Source organism: Hylobates moloch, unplaced genomic scaffold, assembly GCF_009828535.3.
Source record: "Hylobates moloch isolate HMO894 unplaced genomic scaffold, HMol_V3 SCAFFOLD_19, whole genome shotgun sequence".
In the NCBI taxonomy this organism is placed as follows: Eukaryota; Metazoa; Chordata; class Mammalia; order Primates; family Hylobatidae; genus Hylobates; species Hylobates moloch.
The window spans coordinates 39,765,034-39,778,431 of record NW_026652294.1 but is presented as its reverse complement, the minus strand read 5'-3'; the positions used below and the strand labels follow the sequence as shown (position 1 = coordinate 39,778,431).

Here is a 13,398-nt window from a genome sequence, read left to right as displayed (position 1 = left end):
CGAGTAGCTGGCAGTACAGGCAGGTGCCACCATACCCTCCTAGCTTTTTATGCTTTGGTGGAGACAGGGTTTCGCCAATTTGCACATGCTGGTCTTGCACTCCTGCGCTCAAGCAATCCTCCTGCCTTGGCCTCCCAAAGTGCTGGAATTACAGTTGTGAGCCAATGTTAGGGGGCTTGTCGACCAGCATACAGGGGCCTTGGAGGTTGCTTCAGAAGTTCCCACTAAGCCAAGGATACAAAGCCTGGTGACAGCCCTCCCATGTGAGGACCAGGTCTTATTTACCTCGCTCAAAAAATCTTTCCTGCTCATTTCATTTGAGAGTGATTTTGCTTTCTTTGCGATCTCTATTGCACTGCCCCACCCAGAGAGTTCCAAATCTGAATGGACTCTAATGATGAAGTTAAATCAGCCCCCACTTCAGTCCTTTGGAATTAGAATCTATGGGGCTGGGTCCTGGCATCTGTATCTTAATGTTCCTAGTTGAGATCCTTAGGCTAAAAGGCCGGTATTTGCTAAGCACTTCTTTTCCTCCAAACTCAGCCTCTGAACTAGCTGGGACTACAGGTGCATACCACCACACCAGGCTGATTTTAAATTTTTTTGGAAAGACGGAGTCTCACAACGTTACCCAGGCTCGTCTCCAACTCCTGGGTTCAAGTGATTCTCCCGCCTTGGCCTCCCAAAGCGTAGGGATGACAGGCATGAACCACCATGCCCAGCCAATAAAGCCCTTCTGTTTCACTCTAATGATATTTTTGGTGCATACCTACAGCCATTGTTGTATTAACCTGCATCACTGAAGGAAAAGAGAAGGGGAGAAGTGATAGTTTTGCTTTTCCCTGAGCATATCAGATGAAACCTGGGCTGTTTAGCTCGTTTTTGGACAATGTATCGACATAATTTAAGATGGTTGTCTTATTGTAGCCTGTCTACAGAAGGTGCCTAGAAGACAGAGGAATATGCAAAACTGGGTTGAAGAGTGATTAATCAGAAGTTTACGTGGTACAGAAGAGAAATTTTAATGGCAACAGAATATTGACCTTCTAATATTTGAAAGCCTATTAAATAGGAGAGAAAGATGATTTTCTGTTTTGTTGTAAAAAGATCCAACCAGTTCTGATGGTTGAAAGCATCATGAATGCGAAGGTCCACTCAACGTAAGCAGAGCTTCCTAACATTTGGACTTCCACAGCGACGGGATCTGCGTCCTCGTTCAGTTGTGCCTTTCCCATCAGCGAGAGACTCCTAGGAGCCCATTAGGAAGCTGGGCCAGAACTCACAGGTTTTTTGGATGGTATCTGAGATACTATCCTGCTCTTATATTTTTACTTTTTCTTAAAAAAATATTTCTGAGGCCGGGCGCAGTGGCTCACGCTTGTAATCCCGGCACTTTAGGAGGCCGAGGCGGGCGGATCACGAGGTCAGAAGATCGAGACCACAGTGAAACCCCGTCTCTACTAAAAATACAAAAAATTAGCCGGGCTTGGTGGCGGGCGCCTGTAATCCCAGTTACTTGGGAGGCTGAGGCAGGAGAATGGCATGAACCCGGGAGATGGAGCTTGCAGTGAGCCGAGATTGCGCCACTGCACTGCAGCCTGGGCGACAGAGCGAGACTCCGTCTCAAAAAAAAAAAAAAAAAAAAAAAAAATATTTCTGAGACTGAGTCTCACTCTGTCCTCCACGCTGGTGTGCAGTGGTGCAATCATAGCTCACTGCAGCCTCAAACACCTGGGCTGAAGCAATCCTCCTGCCTCAGCCTCCCAAGTACTGGGACCACAGGTGTGTGCCACGATTCCTGATTACTTTGTTTATATTTTGTAGAGATGAGGTTTTGCTATGTTGCCCAGACTAATCTTGAACTCCTGACCTCAAGTGACGCTCCTGCCTTGGCCTCCTAAAGGAGTGAGATTATGAGCAGGAGCCCCTGGGCCTGGCTGAGATTTTTCCCCTTAGTCTTTTTGTACACAGGATATTTTATTCATAAAATACATAAATAGTAGGAAAATTGGGGGGTCAAGTAAAATAGATATGTTGTAATAGTTGATATATAGACCAGAGTTCCTTAGCTGAACTGGAGGGGCAGGCTTTAGGTGATCCATACCCTAAATTTCCTTCCACCTTCCTCCCTCTCCCACCAGACTGGACTCTGAAATGGGAAGGACCAGCGGGGAGGAGAGCCCAATACCCCTCAAGTTTAGAGTGGAGAGGACACAGCCTCTGCTGGGACAGGGAAAAGAGGAATGCGGAGACCCTGAGGATGCTTTCGGACAATGCTCAGAGGTTGGGACATTGCCAGGAGATACCGTTCACCCCGGAACTCCAAGAAGAGATCAGTTTGGCAGTTACATGTGTTTTTCTTCAAACTGGTTGCCAGGTTGGAAAGACCGATGACATCAGAGATTCCGACCTTCCTGATTGGACTCTGGGTGCTTGGGAGCTCAGGTGGGCAACAGCAACTTCTCAGAGCTGCTCTTCACTCCTAACTTCTCCCGAGCCTCTAGAAGAGAAACGCGCTCTTCTGGGTCCTAACGGAGTCTGGAAGAAGGCTTTGGACAGAACAGGGACTAGGTTCTGTGGACAGAAACAAAGCGTTTGGGAGAGATTATGGCCAGTGGTCAAGCGCACCCCCCATCTGAGGAGGAGAGCCCCCAGCCTAGCACAACGGCGTGGTCCCCTGAGGTAGTGGTGGATGACGAAGTGCCAGGACCATCAGGTGAGGTGACTGGAGGGAGAAGCGATGGGAGATGATTGGCTGAGGAGAGGGAAGGGGGCCAGTTACTGGGAATCTGGAGCACCTGAGTAGGGTGTGTGGGAAAGAAAGGAGGGACTCAGAAAGCCAGGGATCTGGGAAGGAAGGTGCAGGGAGTGCGGCCAAGCATGGCCACATGGAAAGAAAGTCTGAGGAGCAATGAAGGGGGTCAGGAGATGCGCTCAAAAGATGACAGAGGAAGGCCGAGGCGGGCGGATCACGAGGTCAAAAGATCGATACTATCCTGGTTAACACGATGAAACCCTGCCTCTACCAAAAATACAAAAATGATCCGGGCATGGTGGCGCACGCCTGTAGTCCCAGCTACTCAGGAGTCTGAGGCAGGAGAATCATTTGAACCCAGGAGGCGGAGTTGCAGTGAACTGAGATCCCGCCACTGCACTCCAGTCTGGGCAACAAGAGGGAGACTCCACCTCAAAAAAAAAAAAAAAAAAGACAGCGAGAGAGAGAGGAGACAGAACTCAAGGGAAGGTTTCCATTTTTCTCCAATCGAAAGTTCTTATCTGTGATGAGGAAATGTTTTGAGGACAGAGAGCTGGAAGAATGGGGAGGTGAGGGAGAGGCAGATGGAGATCAGCAAAGGAGAAAGGTGGAAACATGGCTTGGAGAAGCCGACAGTCTGCGAGTCTGGGGAGGATGGAAGAGTAGTTTGAGGTTTCTGGGTCGGGGGTCTAAGGTGATCAATGGCAGAAACATGACACCATGGCCTGGTTTCTTCACTCAGCCCCTTGGGTAGATCCCAGCCCCCGGCCTCAATCCCTTGGCCTGAAAAGGAGGAGGGAATGGTCAGACGAATCGGAGGAGGAGTCGGAGGAGGAGCTGGAGTTGGAGCGCGCCCCTGAGCCCAAGGACACCTGGGTGGTGGAGACGCTGTGTGGGCTCAAGATGAAGCTGAAGCGAAAGCGAGCATCCTCCGTGCTTCCTGAGCACCACGAGGCCTTCAACAGACTGCTTGGTAGGAGGATACCCCAAAGAGCACCTCCAACCCGGTTCTTTTAAAAAAGTGGAACCTTTCAATAGTCACACTTTCCCAATAAGAAGAATATGCCCTCCTTGGGGGGTGAGCGCTCCATGCGGGAGGAGGATGCTTAGGAGATAGAGGATTAGGCTAGTCTTAATAAAGGCCTGCACTTGAAATAAGAAAGCTTGGTTTCTGGCCTGGTGCAGTGGCTCATGCCTGAGATCTTGGTGCTTTGGGAGGCTGAGGCCGGAGGATCTCTTGAACTCAGGAGTTTGAAGTTGCAATGAGCTATGATTGCACCACTGCACTCCAGCCTGGTTGACAGGGAAAGACCTTGTCATAAAATAAATAAAATAAAAGATAAAAGAAAGCTTGGTTTCAGCTGTACCCTCTGAAACTCTATGTCTCTTGCTGACTTTTCTAAACCTAAGTGTCTCCATCCATGGAAGGGGATGATAACAAGGCCATGGGCACACCCAGCTGTGACTATCTCAGGAAGCAATGATGGGAATTCCATTATGACTTCTGCGGTGGTCCCTTCGTGTCTCATGGGAGGACATCATGGCTTATTCACAGCTCTTCATCCTGTAGACTCTGACACCAAAGGCCTCCTTCAGCCTCTCCTCAGGGGAGTCTCAGAGCAGGAGCCTCCCTCCTCGCCCAGTGAAAGTCCTTCTCTCCTCTCCCATCCACCTAACCCTTGGCCACAATCCTGAGACTTCCCCCAGAGGGGCACAGTTCTCCTCTCTGCTCTGTTGCTCCCACGGCAACCCTTTTCTGCTTCTCACCCTGACACAGGCTCTCTTTTCACAGAGGATCCTGTTGTTCAAAAATTCCTGGCCTGGGACAAAGATCTGAGGGTGTCAGACAAGGTAAGTTTGTTCTCCACTCAACTGTGTTCCTGTTTTAACACATGTCCTGGGGGAGGGTGCAGCGTCTAAACCCACAGTTCCTCTCCTCTCTCCCTCTATCATCTCCCACCTGCTGATTCCATACTCTTGGGCGCCCACGTTTTGATTTTTATTTTTTCGGAAACAGGGTCTCGTTCTGTTGCCCAGGCTGGAATGCAGTGGTGCCATCACAGCTCACTGTAGCCTCAGCCTCCTGGGCTCAAGTGATCCTCACGCCTCAGCCTCTCCAATAGCTGGGACTGCAGGCGTGAGTCACGGTCCCCAGCTATTCTAGGTCTTTTCATAATTTGTCAACATCTCCCTCGGGGCTCTGGTGGCCTATTGCATAGTGGATGGGTGGCCCCTGCCTCTCCTCAGGGTCCTTTGGGATCCAGGCCCTGGGCCACAGTCCTGAAACTCCTTACCCCTATCCTCTCAGATCTTTGGGACAGTCCTTTGCCCCAGCTCGCCAAGACCCTCCTGACATTAGCCGCCCTAGACACACTCCCTCCAATGATCCCATCGGAGCTCATCATCATGGGAGCATCACAGACCTCCCTTCCTCCGACTTCCCGGATTTGCAGCTGACTTTGAACACTCTCCACCTGCAAGCCCCCAATGAGCATAGTCACCCAACACTGAGGTTCCTTCTGTGATAGACAACCGCGCCCCAGCCCCTGTTCCCTTATCTCCACCATCTTCCTCTTCCAGGATGTGACCAACCTTTCTCTCTCTGTATTCCCTTCTCTCCATCAGTATCTCCTGGCTATGGTCATAGCATATTTTAGCCGTGCCGGCCTCTTCTCATGGCAATACCGACGCATTCATTTCTTCCTGGCTCTGTGAGTAGTTTGCTTCTTCCCACCTGTCAATATCCAACACCCTGGGACAGTGGATGAAGTGGGATTCCAACCTTCCATCTATTTTTTTACCCTATTTCTCCTCTTCACTCTGTGTATAAAAATGATAAGATTATACTATGGCATTCTTAGTCTCTTCTTTCTAAAAACAAACACAAATGCAGTTGACAAATAGTAAAATCAAACAAAAGGAAACATAAACCCGTCCTAAAGGAAAAGGAAAGCCGTGGACACGACCCTACTCCCCAAGCAAACAGCCATTTCTGGTTCTCCCATCTCTCTCCTTCCCATATCAACACCAAATGCAATTTTCCATCCTTCTCCAGGTTCCCATGACAGAGGCCGAAATTCAGGTCGTCCTCGCATAACACGGATCCGTCATCAAATACTCCCTGCTGGGGCTTCCCGCGAGTCCCGCCCCAAGCCAGGGGGCTTCCTAGTGCTGCCTGAATAGCTTTCCAAAGCACAGCTCCCACCCCTTCACTGCCCACCTGAACAACTTCCTTAGCTGATTTGTCTCTAAATGGAGGCCCGGGTCCACAGGGCGAATTCAACCCTCTCTGCAATCCTTCTACCACCAAACCTGCCCACCATCTTCATGTTTCGTTGTTTGCTTTCGCCACTCCTCCCAAATGCCCTCCACTCCATTTGGATTTTGTGTTTTCTGTCTGGGTGTCCTGCACACATGTGGATCTGAAGGGAATGACCCATTCCTTCAAGTCGGTTCAACCCCACAGCCTTTGCAATGCCTCCCTTGATCTTCCAGCTTCTGCATGGCCGCAGCACTTTAGTGACATCCTAGGATAATGTGACATTTTGGATTCGTTTATCTGCCCTCCTTTTCCCCAAACCCATCAGACTAGACCCCTGTTGAAGACAGGGTCTTGTCAAAATATCAAAGTTTTTGTTTTTGTTTTTACCAGACAGAGACTTGCTCTGTTCCTCAGGCTGGAGTGCTGTAGCCAGATCATAGCTCACCACAGCCTCCATCTCCCAGGCTCTAGTGATCCTCCCACCTCAGCCTCCTAAGTAGCTGGGACTACAGGTGCATGCCACCACATCTAGCCAGTTTTTATGATTTTTAGTAGAGATGAGGTTTTGCTATGTCACCCAGGCTGTTCTGGAACTCCTGGGTTCTCACCTCAGCCTCTCAGAGTGCTGGTATTATAGACATGAGCCACCCAGTCAGCCAAAATATCAAAGTATTCTTGAAACACTCAGTGCAATTCTTTTCATTTTGCAAGTGCTCATGTTATATTGACTCTATGAAATAATTCATATGGCATTTGCCTATAAGATAAGTCTTTCCTTCCTTCATTCATTCATGTATTCATTTATTCAACAAAACCTTATGAAGTACATCATATGTGCCAGGGAATAGGAAGGATGGGAAGAGAGAGTTCACAGCAATGCTTGTTGAATTAATGCACCAAGATAAACGAAGCCCTCTAGTGGCCTTTTGGTAGGTGAGAGATGATTTACAGAAACATACCAGTCAGTTCCTGTCCTTGGGGGCACTTATGATGGAGGGGGAAGACAGGTGTATGCATACATGACAAGGAAGGGGGGTTTGGGAGGAACAGCGATGGGGACTAGGATGAGGTGACGTCATCTGTCTTGTATAAGGATGGCGGGACACATCTTAGGACAAGACTTGGGTTGTTTTTAAATTCAGAGGGGGTCTTGCCATATTACCCAGACTGGTCTCTAACTCCTGGCCTCCAGTGATCCTCCTGCCTGGACTCCCAAAGTGCTGGGATTCCAGGCAACAGCCACCACTCCCAGCCACCACTTGGGTCATCTCCTTCTTGAAGGTGTGAGAGGCGCCCTTAGCAGGTCTCTGTCCAGCGAGGCCTCCTGAGGAAGGCAGGGCTCTCTGCAGGGTGGGTGTTGGTGCTGAGCTGAGGACGGTCCCCTGCACTCCTCTCTGGGAAGCTGCCCTCAGGCAGGGGTCCCTCTTTGTGGGGCCCCTGAGCAGCAACCTGATCTCTCTCCCCAGCTACCTGGCCAGTGACATGGAGGAGGACAACCAGGCCCCCAAACAAGACATCTTCTCCTTCCTCTACGGGAAGGACTACTCCCAGCGACCCTTGTTCCATAAGCTTCGATACCAGCTCCTCTGTTCCATGCGCTGGAGGACGTGGGTTTCCCCAGAGGAGATGGAGGAGGTAGGTGGGGCCATAAGAGGAGGTGGTGGTGGGGAGGGATGGGGTGGATTGGAGGCTGGAGGAGGGCAGGGAGGGGTCTTCCTGGGGAATCCCTGGCTTCTCAAGTGGTGTGTGTTTTTCCAGATCCAGGCTTATGACCCAGAGCACTGGGTGTGGGCCCGAGATCGCACCCTCCTTTCCTAGAGCTCCGGGGACGTGGAGGCCTGAGGTCATCGGCCTGAGGGAAGGTACGTGTGTATCCTCCGGGGTAAAGGCAGAATATTCTCATCTATAAGAAAATCTGAGGAAGCTAACTGCTTGATCTGGCTTCAAGCCTGGTCAACATGGCGACACCCCATCTCCACAAAAAATACAAAAATTAGCCGGGCGTCCTGGTGGGCCCCTCTAGTCCCCAATACTCAGGAGCCTGAGGTGGGAGGAACACCAGAGCCCCGGGGGTCGGGGCTGCAGTGAGCTGTGATTCTGCCACTGCACTCCAGCGGGACGTCAGAATGACACTTTCTCAAAAATGAGAATACTACCTAGGTCCAGGGAGGCTCATGGTTGACACACTTGAGTTACTGATTTGGGGAAAGGATTCAGTGAAGATTTGGTTGACATCTTGTGCAGCTAACCACATTTAGGACCAAGCCTTAGACTTAAACATGACAGATTAAAGTTCAGGATTAGGAATCTGGTCTGCTGGTTCCTGAGGTTGTCGTGTTAGACATGTTTGTAGCGTGGTTAAAAGTTTAGATCTTAAGCAACATAAAAGGCCCCAAGTGTGATGAAGTCCAAAGCCACGTCCTCCAAGGGTGCTCACTCCCTGGGTGGACCCACCCAAAGTGCTTGCTATGAAGCAGATCACTGGGGCTGACCTTGGGTGTATTAAGTGATTTTTGGAGTCAAGCTCACCAAAGTGTGAGTACCAGAATCAAAAATGATGGTTCAGAATCAGGGTTTACAATAAAGGGTTAGAGATAAAATCGGATTTATACATTGCTCTGAACTCTAGTTAGGATTGACGTGGGATGGGAATAACCTTCCTGTCTAGAGATCTCCCTCCTTGAAGTGTGACATCCTCTCTCTCACTTACAGAACACTGGGCCCAGGGGAGATGGGAATTTTCAGCAGGAAGTTTATCGCGACGCTAATGCCAGACACCAGGAAGGAAGAGAGGAGCCTCCTATGCAGATCATCTAGAAGAAGCTGGACTCTTCTAGAAGGGGCAAAATAGAGTGACCAGGTTTCCCTCCTAGGAGCCATGGAGGTACTTTTAGGAGTCAGTGGAGGGAAAGTGAGAAAGCAGTGGTGTTTCTGATTCCACCCCTTCCTGCGGCAAAACCTCCCTTCTCACGTTGCTGAATCCCAGCCTCCCCTGGGCTGGAAGCTGGAGTTCCTGTTTCCTATGGACTTGGTTGCCACAGTCCAGAGCATTTGAAGGCACAGCGCAGGCGCTCAGATTGTCACAGAATTCTTTGTAAAATGTGAAATTACTGCCATAGGATTTTAAGAGATAGTTTAATAGCTACTGTACATTTTATTGTTTTATTTTTAAAATGTTGGCCATAGAATTATTACTAGGTTGATTTGAAATAGTTTGGAGTTTTTGTAGTTTTGAAAACATGCTGTTCCTATACAGTTCTCTGATGGGTGTTATATGCACATAAATATAATTTAGTTTTCATTTTAAGAGAGGATTATTTTCATCGTAAATGTTTTCTCTTTAAATCGTTTTATTATTACATGTGCTCCTGAAGGGAGCACTCTTGTTATCTATGATACTGACCTAATATATGCATTATATTAATAGGTAGGTGGTAGTTCCCCTACATTCTTGTAAATAGAAATGTTTATTTTCTGTTTAGTGTTTGTTACTGAATTGTGAGAATTCAGTTGTGATTTTTAACATGCCTTCCATATATACTAACATGTGCAATATATACTATACATTTTATTTGTTTATTTTGAAAATGATGGGCATGGCATTATTACTACCTTTATTTAACTAGTTTAGAAATAGAAGTATTTTTTAAAAGACACTGTTCTTATCAAGTTGTGTGATGGGTGTTACACCTGTTATATACACATAAATATAATTCTGTTTTCGTTTTTAAGAGAGGATTCTTTTTATCCTAAATGTTTATTTTTAAATCTTTTTTATCTGTTATTACATGTGGTGCTGAAGGGAGCACTGTTATTACCTAGAGTAGTTACATAACATATCTATTATATTTATAGCTACGTGGCATTTCCCCGAAATTCTTGTAAAAATAGATTTTTATTTGATGTTGAGTGTTTGTTATTGAATTGTGAGAATTCAGACATAATTTGTTAGCTTGTATTGAAGGGTTTGTATGTTACTTTAAAGAGGACGTGTGTTTGAAAGGAGGACAGGAGCTGTGTGTTGGAAAGAGGACAGTGCAGTGCGCTGCCTGGGAAAATGCAATAAAGCTGGAGTTTTCTCATCTTCACAACGACTGTGACCATATTGGTCTGGATTGCTTATTTGTTGTCCAGTGACATTTTTTGTTTAATGGGGTTTTAGTTATTTGAACAAATTTATTAACCCTGGAAAATAATGCTGAATCTTTTTTTTTTTTTTTTTTTTTGAGATGGAGTCTCACTCTGTCGCCCAGGCTGGAGTGCAGTGGCGCAATCTCAGCTCACTGCAAGCTCCGCCTCCTGTGTTCACGCCATTCTCCTGCCTCAGCCTCCCAAGTAGCTGGGACTACAGGCACAGGCCACCACGTTCAGCTAATTTTTTGTGTTTTTGGTAGAAACGGGGTTTCACTGTGTTAGTCAGGATGGTCTCGATCTCCTGACCTCGTGATCCATCCGCCTCGGCCTCCCAAAGTGCTGGGATTACAGGCGTGAGCCAATGCCCCCGGCCCTTTATTTTATTTATTGATTTATTTATTTAAGACAAGAATCTTGTCCCATTCCCCAGGCTGAAATGCAGTGTCTCAATCTTGGCTCACTGCAACCTCCGCCTCCCAGGTTCAAGCAATTCTCTTGTCTCAGCCTCCTGAGAAGCTTGGATTACAGGCACTTGCCACCACGCCCAGGTAATTTCTGTATTTTTAGGAGAGGCACCATTTCACCATGTTGGCCAGGCTGGTCTCAAACTCCTGACTTCAGGTGATCCATCCCCCTCGGCCACCCAAAGTGCTGGGATTACAGGCATGAGGCACTGCATTGCATTCGGCCCATACAGTAAAACTATTTATGAGAGGAGGGAAGTATCTTGGGTTAGTTAGTAGAAATCAAATCACTGAAGTCGACGAACTCTGAGGAGATGCTTGACAGACACACAAGATAAGGTGGAGGAGGTTGCAAAGTGTTGATGTTTGCGTAACCACAAGCGTGGCTGAGCCTAGAACGCAGTTACTATTCCAGCATATGGAACCGTGAAGCTATTGTTACAGATTACCTTCATTCTAGGACCCTCGTGTCGCCAATACCATAAACCACATGCAAATGAGGCAAGTAAGATCTGGGAGGAATTTGAGAAGTGTTTGTGCAACGTCCATGGGTGAACTTATAATGGGATGAACTTAGGGAGTTAACAAGGGTCTGCACTGAGCCTGAGCACTCAAAACATTCTTGGGATGGCCGCATGCAGTTGCTCATGCCTGTCATTTCAGCACTCTGGGAGGCCCAGGTGGGCAGATGGTTTGAGCCCAGGAGTTCAAGACCAGCCTGGGCAACACAGCAAAACATACCTCTATAAAAATACAAAACTGGGCCTGGCGCGGTGGCTCACGCCTGTAATCCCAGCACTTTGGGAGGCCGAGGCGGGCAGATCATGAGGTCAGGAGATCGAAACCATCCTAGCTAACATGGTGAAACCCCATCTCTACTAAAAAAAAATACAAAAAAATTAGCCGGGCGTAGTGGCATGTGCCTGTAGTTCCAGCTACTCGGGAGGCTGAGGCAGGAGAATCACTTGAACCTGGGAGGTGGAGGTGGCAATGAGCCTAGATCACGCCACTGCACTCCAGCCTGGGTGTGACAGAGTGAGACTCCATCTCAAAAAAAAAAAAAAAAAAAATACAAAACTTAGCCGGGTGTGGTGGTGCACACCTGTAGTCCCAGCTACCCAGGAGGCTGAGGTGGGAGGATTGCTTGGGCCTGGGAGGTCAAGGCTGCATGAGCCATGATCATACCACTGCACTCCAGCCTGGGCAACACAGCAAGACCCTCTCTCTCAAAAAAAAAATTCAAAATATTCTTGGGGACTGCAGGTCTGTTGTATCTATCTCCCAATGATGTAGTCACAGGGTAAACAGACCAAATATTGCCCAAATCTCCTGTTTAGTGCCATCTCTGCCGTTAGAGAATCCCAAGCTTAGAAGGAGGGAAAGCTAATTCTTCTGCTGACTTGGTGAATCTGCCTGTGTGACTGGCTATTGGTCAGCCTGCCATGGATTGCTGCCTGAGTTGCCTTCCTGTCTCTTGCTGCATCCAATGAGGGTCCAACCAATCCACTCGAAAGTATTAGGATGAGTAGAAGTGAGCATCAAAAATACAGGATTACTTTCCAGAATACATAAAGACCTTCTACAAATCAATAAAAATGCAAAGCAACTTAATGTTTAAAATGCACATGAAACATGAACAGGAGACTCACAGAAGAAGAAATGCCTGTATGCAGATGAGTAACTTCACCTAACAGACTGGCAAAATTGAAGAGATTGGTAACATACCATGTTAGTGAGTGTCTTAGTCAGTTTGGGCTCTTCTAGCAAATTCTCATAGACTGGGAAACTTAAAACATTTCTTTCTCACATTTCTGGAGGCTGGGAAGTGCAAGATCAAGATGCCAGGAGAGGCAGTGTCTGGTGAGCACCCATTTGCTGGTTTGCAGACTGGAAATCTTAAACATTTCTTTCTCGTAGTTCTGGAGGCCAGGAAGTCCAAGATCAAGGTGCCAGGAGAAGCAGCATCTGCTGAAGGTCAGCTTGCTGGTTTGCAGATGGCTGTCTTCCTGTTGCTCCCTCACATGGCAGAGAGCAAAGAGAGAGAAAGCAAGCTGTCTCTTTTGTTAAAAGGGCACTAAAGCTATCATAAGGGTACCACCCTTAGGAACTAATACATCCCAAGGGCTCTATATCCAGGTACAATTATATTGGAGATTAGGGTTTGATATGGTTTGTCTGTGTCCCCATTCAAATCTCAACTTGAATTGTATCTCACAGAATTCCCACATGTCATGAGAGGGACCCAGGGAGAGGTAATTGAATTGTGGGGGCCGATCTTTCCTGTGCTATTCTCCTGATAGTGAATAAGTCTCAGGAGATCTGATGGGTTTATCAGGGGTTTCCGCTTTTGCTTCCCTTTCATTTTCTCCTGCCGCTGCCATGTTAAGAAGTGCCTGTCTCCTCCTGCCATGACTCAGGCCTCCCAGCCATGTGGAACTGTAAGTCCAATTAAACCTCTTTTTCTTCCCAGACTTGAATATGTCTTTATCAGCAGCATGAAAATGGACTAAGACAGGGTTTCAACATATGAATTTTGAGGGGGGCACAGATTCAGTTCACAGCAGTGAGGATGCAGGAAAATGACTCTCTACGCTTTGGGTTGGAATTTAAACTTGTAAATTAGACTTGTAAAGTCTTCAGAGACTCACATATGACTTGCGAGATCACGGCTCTGTTCTGGCAGCTCTCTCACCATCGGCAAAAAACCCAGAAAAGTATCATTTCCATTGAATATTCTGCTACATAATGAATTTTTACATTGAACATTTAATTTCCCATTTAAA

General features: G+C 47.5%; 1 protein-coding gene across 1 annotated transcript; it reads left to right on the top strand.

Moving 5' to 3' along the window:
• The first annotated feature begins 2,443 nt into the window (after positions 1-2,443).
• Positions 2,444-10,105, top strand: SPDYE4 (speedy/RINGO cell cycle regulator family member E4). The gene is made up of 7 exons (XM_058431569.1): positions 2,444-2,716; positions 3,498-3,728; positions 4,548-4,606; positions 5,381-5,466; positions 7,484-7,652; positions 7,776-7,879; positions 8,730-10,105. The coding sequence occupies exons 1-6, from the start codon at positions 2,608-2,610 to the stop codon at positions 7,833-7,835; spliced, it is 714 nt and encodes a 237-aa protein (XP_058287552.1). The 5' UTR covers positions 2,444-2,607; the 3' UTR covers positions 7,836-7,879; positions 8,730-10,105.
• Positions 10,106-13,398: the final 3,293 nt, after the last annotated feature.

What these genes read in the sequence shown, in the direction of transcription:
- SPDYE4 (XM_058431569.1), top strand. Translation starts at nt 2,608, where the DNA reads ATGGCCAGTGGTCAAGCGCACCCCCCATCTGAGGAGGAGAGCCCCCAG. An exon ending in CGAAGTGCCAGGACCATCAG is followed by an intron (nt 2,717 to 3,497) that starts GTGAGGTGACTG and finishes TTCTTCACTCAG; the next exon opens with CCCCTTGGGTAGATCCCAGC. An exon ending in CCCCAGAGGAGATGGAGGAG is followed by an intron (nt 7,653 to 7,775) that starts GTAGGTGGGGCC and finishes GTGTTTTTCCAG; the next exon opens with ATCCAGGCTTATGACCCAGA.